General features: G+C 39.6%; 1 protein-coding gene across 1 annotated transcript; it reads left to right on the plus strand.

Moving 5' to 3' along the window:
• The first annotated feature begins 5 nt into the window (after window positions 1–5).
• Window positions 6–14071, plus strand: DCLRE1A (DNA cross-link repair 1A). Its single transcript, XM_050960773.1, has 8 exons — window positions 6–97; window positions 1159–2375; window positions 3520–5145; window positions 6966–7099; window positions 8797–8915; window positions 10947–11090; window positions 12030–12175; window positions 13860–14071. The coding sequence occupies exons 2-8, from the start codon at window positions 1883–1885 to the stop codon at window positions 14069–14071; spliced, it is 2874 nt and encodes a 957-aa protein (XP_050816730.1). The 5' UTR covers window positions 6–97; window positions 1159–1882.
• The last annotated feature ends 279 nt before the right edge of the window (window positions 14072–14350 follow it).

Here is a 14350-nt window from a genome sequence, read left to right on the forward strand (position 1 = left end):
GTCCCCCTTCCCTTTGCGAGAGGCGGAAAACGGAGCAATACAGTGTAATGGAATGTGCGGCAGCGGATAGGGTGACGCTGCCGGAAGGGAGTGGAAGGTCTGTTGCAGCGGCTGTGGGAGGGGGAGAACCCAGGGGTGGGTGCGAGGTTTGACCCCTGTCGGGACAAGTACTTTGGGGCTTCGGCCCCTGTGGCAGTGGGGCGGCTGTTCCCGTAGAAGTGGGCCAGGCTGTGGGCGGAGGGGCTGTGCCCAGGGACACCAGACATCCCGCCATCAGGGGCAGAGGTTGATTACGATTTATTGGGGCCCTGGGCACCAGGAACGGTTGGGCCCCCCACACCCTGAGTCCCAGGACTGGGGGGAGACCCAAGGGGGCCATGCCCGCCCACTTGTTAACGTGGGCGTTGTAGCCTCAGGTTGGCACAGCGCCATGGTGGCATAGGTGCAGTCTGGGGGGGGGCAGCACCCCCAGTTGCAAGCCTCGGGCAAAAGGTGACAGGAGGAGTAGTGCCACACATGGTTGCTGCCTCAGGCACAAAGCCCAGACAGCAGCTGGTGTGGGCAGCCTGCCAGCGGGAGCCTGCACAGGCACTCAGTGAGCCCAGGTGTGCAGTGGCTGCTGAGGCTGGGTTAGTAGCAGCAGGAGCCCTCCCTGCCTGTGACTTTCCCAGGGCTCCCCTCCTCCTCCTGGTAGGGCCTCCTTTCCCCCCAGAGCTTGTCGACAGGCTCTGTGGTGGGGGCAGGCTGTACCAGAACTCCTGCCCCTGGGTCCCACTGGCAACAGCATGCCTGGGGGGTGGGTACACAGGCCAAGGGCTGCTCTTGGGAATTCTGGCCCCTGCTTAGACAAGTGGAGGGTCTTGGGATCCCTGGGTGGCTCTTGCCACTTCCTGGCTCCAGCTTCTGGCCTGACCAGGGGGCGTGGCCTTGGAGGGAAGAAGAGTAGGGGGCAGGGCCACAGTTCCAGTGCCATGGTCTTCTCTTTCTACCCAGGTTCTGGTGCCGGGGGGAATTGGCTGAGGACCCTGGGTCCATGAGCCTGGATGTTAATCCACCCCTGATTAGGGGATTTACTTTATATATGCAATGGTACACCCCCATCCCCTCTCAGAAAAAGTAGTGTCCAGATTTTTCACACTTGCTATCTGATCATCCTAGGTGTTCCAGACCCCCAGCCTTGGCCTGGATGGGGGATGTCTCCTCCCACTGGATCAGTTTTCAGCCCCTCCACTGAGGTGCTGTCCATCTGAGCCCGGAGGTGCCTTTGAGGCAGAAAACTACAAATGTGATGTGTGAGGGGGCTAAAGGCAGGACCTCATCCAAGTCCCCTTAAAGTCAATGGAAGATTTGCCACTAACTGCAGCAGGAGTTGGATCTGCTCCATAAAGCCTCTCAGTCTATCACCTCCTACTGCTTTTGTTCTGTAGACAACCACATACATATTAAAATCTCATTTGTTTTCAAGCTCCCACCTTTCAGGCCCACAAGGCCCTGAAAGGAATCTCTGTCAGATGTGGATTTGCAATCCCTAACCAGGCTTTCCAGAGGCTGTGATTATCTACAGTGCTCCAGTGGAATAACAGTAACTGCAGCTAATGGCTCCTTCTACAAATAAGTACATCTATGATCCACTTTGATTTGATTTAACCAGAACATTAAAATATACAACCCTCCCCTGCGTTCTTTTAAAACTGGAGGTCATGGCCTTTCAGATCCATCTGTGATGGCTATCTAGTTTGTGGCCCAATGTGATATTTCAAATGGAGTTCAAGTGCCTTTCAGCTTTAGGTCTAGGGAAATTAAAAAGAAAAAGTATTAAAGGAACAAACTTCAGACTTAGGAAAATTGAAACACTACTGTGTAAAGCTGAGGAAAATATTTGATGTGTTGCTATTTTGCCATGTCTGAAAACGACGGGTTGGAAGAAGATATTTGGGAGTACAAATCCATTCGGAAACCAAAGTCAGTATATCAAAATAATAATTTAGTGAACATTACAGCTGTGCAGAAAGCAAATGATGGGAAGTGCAAATCAAAAGGAAGTGGAGGTAGAAGTAATAAAAAAGCATTTGAAAACAAGGACAAGTCCAAGAAAAGTGAACAGGAACCAAGACAGAAATGTATTCAACCACTTATAAACCCTGACCAGAACTTAAATCTATCTAAAGGTGACCATATTGTGCAGTCCCAGGAAAGTGTAACTACGCCAATAAAGCGAAGCAGGACTTGTAACAAAAAACAAACCACGCCAAATGCAAGGCCAGTTTATGATGGATACTGCCCAAGCTGCCAGATGCCTTTCTCTTTACTGTTAGCCCAGACACCTCAGTGGCATGTTACTGAATGTTTGGACACTCAAGGATCCACTGAAAAAGGTAAGGCTCTGTTGAGGAGAAATAGCCCATTCAAATAGATTTTAAAGGTTATTCAAAGAAAGTTGCTTGAAATTTAGGTCAGATTTAGTAGTATAGAATACCCACTTTGTATTGTGTCTGATGAAGTGGGTATTCACCCACGAAAGCTTATGCTCAATATGTCTGTTAGTCTATAAGGTGCCACAGGACTTTCTGTTGCTTCTTACAGATTCAGACTAACATGGCTACCCCTCTGATACATTACAAAACTTGGAAGTTGAAATCAAGATTTGAATGCTCGGTCTACCAAAGACACCATGGTGCTGATATATTTCAACTCTAGTCTCAGGGTCTGTGTACTTTAACAATCCTGTATTGACTGGGTCTGCTGTGAGAACACAAGAGATCACAGACTTATTTTAGTATGGGAGAGAAATAGGAGCAAGGGAACTGGGACCCTCTAACACACAGTTCTATGTGATGATATGCAGTGCTTTCATGGGTGTGTGGAGACCTTGTAAGTCTTCCGGGAACCTAATCCGTGATTTTAATATCTCTCTTTTTGTTTGAAAAACAGGAAATACACAGCCAGGAAACTTAAAGTAAAGGCTGCTCCTTTTCTTATATCTTTGTCTTTTATTGAAGGGATGTTTGAAGTCACTGTTGTTTTATGAAAATGGAGCCCTTAGTTTTTCTATAGTTTTAACTGTAGGCAGATATATGTGCCACCTTACTTCCAGCTTTAAAGTAACAGCTGTAGAATCTTGCTGTTTGGCACTGATTTAGCCACTGATCCTAAAATTCTCAAAAGGATTAGGTTAGTAAGATATGGACCTCAACATTCAGTGACAATGTTAAACAAAAAAAGAGAGACAGCTACTGACTATTTCATAAAGTTGAACATAAAAACACTTATTTCTGTGAATAGTTTCAATAGCATTTTAAAAAGTTCATTGTATCCCAGCTGACAACTATGAGGTAGAATGTCAGGTTGATGTGTTTCAGAATAGCTCAGGCCTGGCTCTGGCCTCAGACGACTCTATTTATAAAGGAAAGCTTTTAACAGTTATGCCATAACATTAATATAAAAATCACTGTATGTGTTTGTGCTAAAAATGCCTTTTGACAAGATATCAAGAGTGTGTTATTCTGTTTGTTTCCTTAGAGTGTCCTGATGGTCTACTATGCACTTCTAGCATTCCATCGCACTACAAGCGCTATACCCATTTCATTCTTGCTACAAGCAGAGCAGGGGATTGTCTTGTCAGCTCTTCAACATATAGCCCAGAGAGAAAGTTCACATGCTCTGATGCTACTAACTCAAGCTGTTTCTCAGGCCTTGTGAATGGAACCTCACAGCAGGAAAAACTGACCAGGAATGTAAGAAATGCCCTAAATGAGGATCATACATTGGTGATACAGAGTTCAACACAAGCAAAATCTCCAAATGTAACCAAGGTAAATACTGTGTCTTCCACAAACATTCTAAAGCCCCAACAGACACTTCTGCTTACACAGTCTGCAGATGATAATGGCCAGCTTGAGTCTTTGGATTTTCCATTTTCTCAAGGAAGCGAAGCTAGTGGAGATCTGGATAGTCAGAATGATTCTGATCAATTAAAGCTGCTACTTCCAGAAGCTGACTTCAGTGACTGTGAAATTTCCTACTCTCCACTTAATACTGATGAGGAAAATGAAGAGGAAACAGAGAAGGAGGAAGAGGAGGAGGAGAAGAAAGTAAAACATTCACAAAAGAGATTATTTCACACCCAGAACTCTGAAGATGAGAGCACGAAAAAGGAAGAATCTAGCTGTATGTTGTTTACTAAATTGGATTGTTCTCCACTTCAGCAAGTACACAGGTATAGCTGCCTTAAAATAGGTGATTTCATAATACAAAACAAACCTTGTGAAGAATTGAATGGACTGAGTAGTTTAGATGGTTGTGTTGAGCCTGTTTCTCAGGAGCACATGAACAACATGTTCTCTAATTCAGGAAGTGCTGCTAATCAGTTAAAACACCCACAAGGGGCACTAACTGCACAATCCTCTCTTTCCCTTAATTATGATAAAACTAAAAAGGAATTTGATTGGCCAACATTCAGTGCCTCTGTTTCTAATACAGGTAATTTGGAGCTAAAAGATTTTAATGCTTGCCATTTGGATTATGCAGACTTGGCTGTGAGTGATCCATCATTGCCCTTGAAAGTCAAAGAAGAAGGTGGTAGATCTTTTCTGTCAAGGCAAAGTGAAGTTTTGAAGGAACCTAGTAACTTCCTAATCAATAGAAATAAGATGACTACTAACACAAGTGGAACTACATTATACCAGAAGAGTTCACAGCCAGTAATAGAGGAAGAAGGAAGTCTTCATAATACAGTGGCTGTACCCCTTCCCAGTACGGTCTCTCCAACACTGTCATCTGTTTCTGTTGCAAATATGAAAGCCAAATCTATTTCAGCCAAAGAACTGAAACAAATGGACATTGGTGTTTTCTTTGGGTTAAAACTCAAAACAAAAGAAGAGAACAAAGGAAAGAAACATTTTGGTGAGGGAACACAAGCCTCAAGTCCTATAACTCCCAATGGAAAGAGGCCTAGACAACAAAAGAGGAAAGCTGAAGGATCTGTGGGGGACATAGATGCGGTCACAGAAAGTTCAAATAAAAATGGAGTCTGTGTAGATACAACATCTGGTGTGAAGCGAAATTGGAGAAAAAGATTTAGAGAATCATCTTCTACAGAAGAAGGAATAAAAAACAAAAAGTGTCCCTTTTATAAGAAGATACCAGGTGAGAAGTAATTGTGACTTTTAATTGTAATGGTTGAATTTAGAACTGTGTAGTGGATATAGCTTTTTTTCCCATTTTAATACAAGGCTTTTTTATTCTGTTTCATTGTGAAAACCTTTTAGGCCCCTATCCTTTAATGATTTCCACTTGCATGGACCCCCTTTAAAGTTAATAGGGATCAGAGCCATAGATATTTACAATATTACAGCGGCTCATTCTATAAGTGAGCAGCAATGAAAGAAGGATATAATGTTGTAAAAATATAATCTTTTAAAGATACTGCTAGAAAAACAAACTTTTTGACTTAAATTATGTTTTACGGGGCAGGTAGCCTAAAGGGGAGATTTTCAAAAGCATCTCAGGGACTTAGGAGCACCATTGAAAGTGAGACTTATGCTCCTAAATCCTGTTGGTATCTTTTCAAATCTCTCAACTAATGTTTGTCTTGTCTAATTCATCAGTTGTAACTTTTACATAACTTATTTTTAAGCCATAAGAAAGGGTGGCTAATAGCCATTTATAGAACAAAATGTTCCTCACTCTTGTGTACTTGGTCTATAATAAAGTAATCACAGTTGAGCTTCATTTTGTGTTTAAGGTATAGTATTACACTAGAATGATATTCTCCAGTGTTAATTAGTAGTGTTCTTAAAAAACACTTTCTAAAGTTAAAGAAACAGCTCAGAATTTACCAAAATCTCCTAAAATAACTATTCAAAGTATAAGGAAGACTGATCAATAGTTTGAAAAGTTTAAACATCACAGATTTCAGATCACCAACAGAGGATCATCTTAGTTGTGCTTTTTGATTCTGGAATCCTGGATAAAGATACAAGGAAGATGGGAGTTGGAGTAGTAAATGTAGTAAGCATATAGCCTACTGTCCGGGACCTTGATCCAGCAACCTGATGCATGCAGGTAGACCCTTAAGCTTGTATGGAGCCCCATGATGTCAGTTAAGTCCTGAGGATCCTCTACATGTATCAGTCTGGAGGATTAGGCCTCATATCTACAATATAATTGTCAGTTTCCTTGGCTGCCTGTCTAGCTTTTGTTTTGAACCACATCAGTTGTATGTGAAATATTTCTGAATTTATTTTCTTTAATGTTTTCAAATAACTTGGAGATGTACTTTTCAGATGGATACATATTAATGGGTTGAATGGCGTGGAAGCAACTGTATAAAATTTTTGGCGATTTTTAGAATATATAACCAAATTTAAAAAAAAGTGTACCAATAAATTTGATAGTTTTTTTTTTTGCATTATTGATTTCTCATTTGCAGAGAATAGGAAAGACTCCTTACATCTCATTTATCATGAGAAATAATAATTCATTTAAATATATAATACCAAATCTATGATATATAACCATCAGCAGATAGAGATTTTTTTAAGAACCCAGGTCAGTTGCCTGCTAATAGTAGTAACATTTAGCAAGAGTGTTATATGTATGGAACTGGCATGGTGCAGATTGGAAGTGATATACATAGTCCGTGCTTTGGGAAGCTTGCACTGTGTAAGCGTTTCAGAAATGCCATTTTGAATACAGATGAACACCAGGTATTTATGTAGGAGGAATATGTCAATGTTTGTATTTGAAGATTGTTTACTTTGCTTAATTATGATTTTAATCAGTGAAACTATCTCTTTCCCTCTGTTTGAATAATGCTTATGTCTGCAAGCTGCATTTGTTCTCACATACTCCTTTTTTTTTTTTAATGCATTTTCTACTTAAAATAAAAGAGAATCTAACCAGTAACTGGCTGTAGCTACTCGATGCATATTAATTGATTTGCTCCTGTTGTATTTATGTTGTAGGAACTGGTTTTACAGTTGATGCATTTCAGTATGGAGAAATCGAAGGCTGCGTAGCCTATTTCCTCACTCATTTCCATTCCGATCATTATACTGGCCTAACAAAAAAATTTACATTTCCAATCTATTGTAATAAGGTAAGATTTCCTAGGGTTACTTGATAATTACCAAATCAATATGCAACTATGAATGAAAACCAAAAGAATACAGTGTTCAGTTTCTATGGATATAGAACCAGAATCTCTGCTGTGGCTGAGGAGCATTTGGCATGGCTAATCTGGGTAAAGGAACCTTTCGCTCCCTCATGAGGTGATTCTGTATCAGGCCAGTATCCCAGAGGCTGCTGTAACTAGCCCCAGTTGCTAACAACCCCAAAGAGCTGTTATAGTAGTGATGGATCAGACAGATGTAAGAAAAGCCTTATTAGAGCCTCTTTCTTGAGTCAGCTGCAAGGAAATACCTAAGGGGACTAGAGGCTCTCCCCCTGCCAGGAGTTTCTGTAACCCAGATATAGCAGATTATAAGAGGCTGGAGCCCAGGCCAGTGTTGGAGCCATAATCTTTCATAATGCACACATTGTGCTCTGTGGCTTTGAGATCTTTCTAAATATTTACAATATAATCTAATGAAATTAAATAATATTTAGAAATTCCACAATGCTTATATCTTTAAAGAATCTTACGCACCATCCCTCTGATATAAACAAGTATAGAGACTGGGATGTGGAGGCATAAACATTACTTTTCCTGCAAGCAGGCAGAAAGTCTGTTGTAGAGACAGGAATGGAACTTAGGGGTTTCTGACTCCAAGTCTCAGGCTCTAAACACCAGAGATGCCACCTCTGTTTGTAATGGTCCTTGCCATAACTCTAGTCATACTGTGTGGTATTTATGCTTGGGTTTTTACTTGCTGGCACCATTAGAAAAATGACTTTTAAAAAATAACACCTAAGCACAGAAAAAGTGAACTTGGTTTCTATTAATTGTTTTCCCTTGAAATATTTAGATGTTTTTCTTTGTCTTTCTACATTAATTATCAGGTAAAGCACATGGGGTTGATGTGGTCTTTTTGTTGTCTCAGGGTATGTCTACACTAGAAATGTAAGTCGACCTAATATAGGTCGACTTACAGCCACCACAGTAATTACTGCTATGGTGCATGTCCACACTACCCTCCTTGGGTTGATGGTGTGTGTCCTCACCAGGAGTGCTTCCACCGACCTAAGAAGGGCAGTGTGGGGAGCTGAGAGCCCCGTCTCTCAGTTCTGCTGGCAGCTCCCTATAGGGAGCCTGGCTGCCCCACAGGCTCCTGGGCTCCCGGTACACTGCCCCCTGCTTCTGTTCCCTAGTGGAAGCCTCCTGAGGCTTCTCCCCTCCCTGCCAGGAGCCATGGGAAGCTGCCCAGGGCTTCTCACCCCTGGGGAGCCGGGTCCATCTGCCCCAGCTTTTCGGCTTGCTCCCCACTGGGAGCTAGGCAGCCTTGTCAATTTCACATCTTGGCTCCCATCTGGGAGCAGGGTTGGAAGCTGCCAGGGTTTCTTGCTCTGGCTCCCAGCTGGGGGCAGGGTCCATTCTCCTACCCTGAAATTGACAAGACGCCAATGTAAGGGATGCAGTGTCTACACAGATACTGTGTCGCCCCGACTACGCCAACATAACTCCACCTCCATGAGAGATATAAGGCTTATGATGTCAATGTAGTAGGGTACTTACATCGGCAGGAGGAAGACTATAACGTAGACACTGACATAATCTGGTCAACATACGCTGCCTTATGTCAACCTAACTATGTAGTGTGAACCAGCCCTCAGTACTAAACTCTTTCTCTTTTGCAGATAACTGGCAACTTGGTGAAGAGTAAACTTCGAGTGCAAGAACAGTATGTCCATACATTGCCAATGGATACAGAGTGTACAGTGAATGGAATCAAAGTGGTCTTGCTTGATGCCAATCAGTATGTATCTTTGCAGCTGAATTATATATATCATTTGAAAATAGTGAATGTCAAAGATAAGTTATTGTTTAGAAAAGGTTTATACCTTCATGATTTTTTGGCTTCAGTGGATCTAGAAGTCTAAGGATACATTTTTTTAAAGTGCTTAAGTGTTTTAGGAGCATAAATGTTGTTTTCAAAGGTGAGTTAAGGACATAGGAGGGTAAATCTCATTGAATGCCAATGAGACTTAGTCTTCTAAGTGCCAAGTTACTTTTAAGAATGGGAATTAGACTCCTTTGAAAATTTTACCCTGAAAATATTTTGTGCATTTGTAATGAGCTCATCACCAAGATATCTAGATGCTAGTGATACAAAGTGCTTTAATTTTCACATTTCTTTACAGACATTAATCCTGATTTGATACTTAGAACACCTCTCTGAAGTACGTAAGAAAATAGAAGCACAGCAAGATTTTAGGATTAGGATTTCCAAAGTGGTCCAGATTCTTAGTGCCCAGTGTGAGGCGCACTGGGCCTTATTTTCAGAGATGTTAAGAACTTTACAATGTGCTGATGACAATGGGAGCTTCAGATAGTGAAAATCAGGCCCACGGGGTCTCAAGCTGGACACAAAAATCATTTGAAAGTTTGAAAATTCGTCTCTAAAAATACCTGATCTTGCTCCCATTGAAATCTTTGCCAAAGCTTTTATTGAATTCAGTGGTGCAGGGCCAGACCTTAACTGCCCAAGGCCATGTAGACAATCTGTGGCAATATCAGGATTAGAATTCAGTAGATCCTGGCTTTCAATCCTGAGTTCTGATCATTTTGCCTCTTGGCACTTTAGTTGTGTATTGGAATTAAAGTCCTCTCTTTTTAGTATATAAATTTAAATGCAGAATTCTGTTACAGCTGGTTTGAATAATACTTATCTTAGGCCTTGTTTATAGTTTGAGAGATAAGATTTCTTCAAAGTCCTTTGAAAATGCTTGTTGGGAATGAAAGAAGCCTTGCAGCTTATGTAATTTGGACATTTTTCAGCTTTTCCTGCCCCATTCATTTTAAAAGGAATATAAACTATAGGTATAAAGTTCAAGTTTTTGGAGCACTTACCATCTCTGTCTTCTAAGCTATGATCTGTGGCCAGTGCTTCCTCTTTTTTTAACTTCTGTATATGACTCATGTACAAAATACTCCTATTTTGGCTGCCCAGTCTGAGTGTCTGCCCTGCAAAACAAACTAACTTTGGTGAGGAGCTGCATGAGTAGCAATGGACTCATTGCAATCGTAGCAAACAGGGAATGGTATCTACCCAACACTAAATTCGGGATACAGGATAAGGTTTAAAATCTGTAAAGTTTTTAAAGAACTTAAAAAGCAAATATTGCACCAACTCCCACAGCACTGAAGATGGCACCTACAATTATTCAATTTCTATTTTTCCTAAATCATAACAATGCCTCTTCTTTCCCCAGCCTGCCGTTTTAAAATTCATATTGGAACAGAGAGACCGATAAACATAAAAAGATGGGCCTGGAACATCATTTGGGCCACACGTGCTGAAAGACTGATCAACACAAGAGGCAGCCCATGCTTTATTAGTTGTTTAGGTGTAGTTGTTCTCCCATTGTCCATCTAACCTAAAAATTGTAGTCTATTAATAGGACTTAAACAGCGGTTTATTTTTTTAGCTTCACTGGAATTGGAATTGGAAACTTTGCACTTAAGTAGCACTTCACAACTTCAAAATCCTGTGTAGATTATTAATCTCCCAACAGTACTGTGGGCAGTTAATATCATCCAGTTTTTTCAGATGGGGAAACTGAGACACTTGAGAGGTGGTGACTTGTTTATGGTCACGAGACAAGTAGGTGGCATAGCTAGCATTAGAACGCAGGAGTTTCTCGGTCTCAATCTGCCAGTGCGTGGGGCTGGCTATCTGTGATTTACCATGCTTTATCCCCACTACTGCTTGAAAGCAGTATAGTTCGTGTGGTAATGGATGCCACTTTGGAAGTAAGAATATGTTGCATTGTTTTTTTCCCCCTAGTTGTCCAGGTGCCACAATGATCCTTTTTTGCCTTCCCAATGGAAATGTCATGCTACACACTGGGGACTTCAGGGCAGATCCTTCTATGAAGCATTGTCCTCTTCTGATCAGTCGAAAGATTCACACTCTGTACTTGGATACCACGTAAGCTAGTATATCCTTCTTTCCCTGTCCCAACAACAACTGTGTGTCCAATAATAGTACTTTATATCTAAATTAATAATATGAGTAACGTGTTTTGATACTCACTTAACTCTGATGAGTGGTATGTAAAGAAATATGGTATTTGTTAAAAAGCCATTTATATAATGTCTGTTGACTTTATATAAATAGAGATATAATAATTATGTGTGGCATAAAGGTTTTTGCAATATTCATTTGAGATGGCCAAATTAATCATGTGTTATTCAATTGTGGGTGCCATTTGTCCCTGTAAAAGCAGAGGTTTATAAAATTGAAACTGGCTTTATATGGGTCAGGCCCTTAATGCAAGAAACAAACATTCAAACAATGAAAGGCTGCTAAATGTTGGAGTCATTTGTCCAATTTTTCGTTAGACCTTTCTTTGATTCATCCACATGAAACTCTTTCAGTACATGATGACTAATGCCCAGTTGCAATACTTTTATTTTCTGACCCATATTCTATTACTGTGAATGAATAATGCCTTATATGACAACTATGTGCATGCCAAAAAATAAAAGAGCTATGGATGTAATTAGTATGTGACACAAACATCCAGCTTTATAAAAATAGTTCTCAAAAGAGGGAAAGATTTCAGTAGTCATTGTGTCAGATGCGTGAATATTGGCAGTGTTCTTAAATGTGCATATACAAAAGAGTGTGCGTAGAATAACTTAAAATGTATTTATTGAAAAAGATTAAAGTTTAATTTTTAAAAAATTACCATATGCCACCATGATTTTTAAGAAGTAAATAATAAGTTGAATTGATATTGACGAATAACTTGGCTGTCTCTTCCTTATGTCGTTGTGTGCAGTTTCTGACAAAGCCTACTTATAAAGTAGGATGCCGCCTGTGTTATGCTCTATTACATATTCATATCCAATTTCCATTTATTAGATATTGCAGCCCTGAATATACTTTTCCTTCTCAACAAGAGGTTATCCAGTTTGCTGTCAACACTGCCTTTGAGACAGTAACTCTAAACCCACGTACATTGGTCGTCTGTGGAACCTATTCCATTGGAAAAGAAAAGGTCTTTCTAGGTATGTAAATGGACATATCAAATCAAAATGAATATATGCATCTCTGAATGAATGTAAAATGAGCTTTTTCTTAAAGTATGCACGAAGGTAGCTTAGGCTCAACATTTAGATTTTGTGGATAGCAGAAGAAAGTATGGCTGTCAATTAATCGCAGTTAACTCACACGATTAACTAAAAAAGATTAATCGTGATTAATTTTACTGTTAAACAATAGAATACCAACTGGAATTTATTAACTATTTTTGGATGTTTTTCTACATTTTAAAATATATTGACTTAAATTACAACACAGAATTCAAAGTGTACTGAGCTCACTTTTTATATTTTTATTACAAATATTTGCACTGTAAAAATGATAAACAAAAGAAATAGTTTTTCAGTTCACCTCATATAAGTACCATAATGCAATCTTTTTACAATGTAAGTACAACTTACAAAAACAGATTTCTCCCTCCCAACTGCACTCAAAAACAAAACAATGTAAAACTTTACAGCCTAGGAGTCCACTCATTCCTACTTCTTGTCAGCCAATTGCTAAGACAAACAAGTGTGTTTACATTTATGGGAGATAATGCTGCCAGCTTCTCATTTACAGTATCACCAAAAAGTGATTCTGTTATTGTTTAACAGTGCAATTAATCGTGATTAATTTTTTTAATCGCTTGACAGCCCTAAAAGATAGTAAATTTAAAAATCTAATACTAATTTTTTTAAATATCAGTAAGTTTTTTTTTAAAATTTCAACTAAAAACAAGTTTGATTGAAACATTCATCTGCCGTGTTTGCAAACTTAACCAAACCATGTTGTGCCATTGCATAGAATGCATAAAGTAGCTACACACAGGAAGTGAAACTCAGCAATCTAATTAATTTAGCCATACCAAGAGAAGTGCCAATAGTTTACTTAAAAATAAAACCAAAAAACCCCAGCATCACTGGTGAGATTATAAAACTTGTTTTCAATTTTAATAATCTCAAGTGCTATTAGTGACACAGTGAAGGAAATGTAATTATTTTTAAACTTCAGTTCTATTAACACTTATTTCCAAGGGTGATATGTATTTCCCTGTAAAATGGAAGCAAGTCATACAAATGAACAATTTATTAAAAACATTCTCAGCAACTAACTGCCTCTTTCTGCTATTTTCTGTCTTTAAGGAAACCTGTTGTGCCCCAGGCTTAAATCAGCACAGTGTTTACCTGACTGTACTTTCTAGAGCAGACAGCCATGCAACATTTGTACTTTTAAAAAGATTTTCAAAGTCATTGATACCAGAATTTCTCTCACTGAAATTCAGGCCATCATTAACATGGGTCGTTTGTCCCTTCTTCAGAACTGTACCAAGTTCTAGCGTCTTAGAAAGAAATATTAGTTTGCTCCCTTGAACAGCAATATATTATTGAGGCAGTATGATTTGTAACCTATTAACATACTTTTACTACTCCTCTCCCTGGAATAATTCTGAAGCTACAGTACAGCAATCAGTGTTTGTCAACAGTTATCACAGTTCTCCTCTATATATTTTAGAATATAAAATAGCTTTGTTGGCAAGTGTGGATTTTTGTAATGGTAATCACTGAATCAGTGAGATGATCAGGAATGTCTCAGAAACAACAATGGAAATCTTTGTTATTTGCAAACTGTCTCTTCATTATGTATGATCTTTTCCCTTTCACCCTACAGCAATTGCTCAAGTTCTGGGCTCTAAAGTGAGCATGTCCCAAGATAAATACAAAACACTGCAGTGCTTGGAGTCAGCAGCTGTTAATTCCCTCATCACTATGGACTGGAACAATACTTTGCTTCACCTTCTTCCCATGATGCAAATTAATTTTAAGGCAAGTGTAGAAAATATCATCTGCACCTGTTGGCTAACATTAACTTGGATGATATAACAGCAAATGGGTATCTTTGGTGCTTTTTGTCACCTGTCAGATCATATTTATTTAGTGATGTTTTGACATATAGCAACACATTGAAATGAGATGCAATTAAACCTTAATAACAGGCTCCAAACATAATGCACAGAAAGTATAATTTCACTCTAGTGTTCATGGAACAAGATTAGATGAGACTCGTTCAAAGGCTTGCTGTTTGTGGCCTTTTTTGAAGTAGGTTTTAGTAAATGATTGCAGGATCTCTCCCATTAACAATTAATATACTGTGACACTTAG

The sequence above is a fragment of the Gopherus flavomarginatus genome, chromosome 6 (genome assembly GCF_025201925.1).
Source record: "Gopherus flavomarginatus isolate rGopFla2 chromosome 6, rGopFla2.mat.asm, whole genome shotgun sequence".
NCBI classification, from domain to species: domain Eukaryota; kingdom Metazoa; phylum Chordata; order Testudines; family Testudinidae; genus Gopherus; species Gopherus flavomarginatus.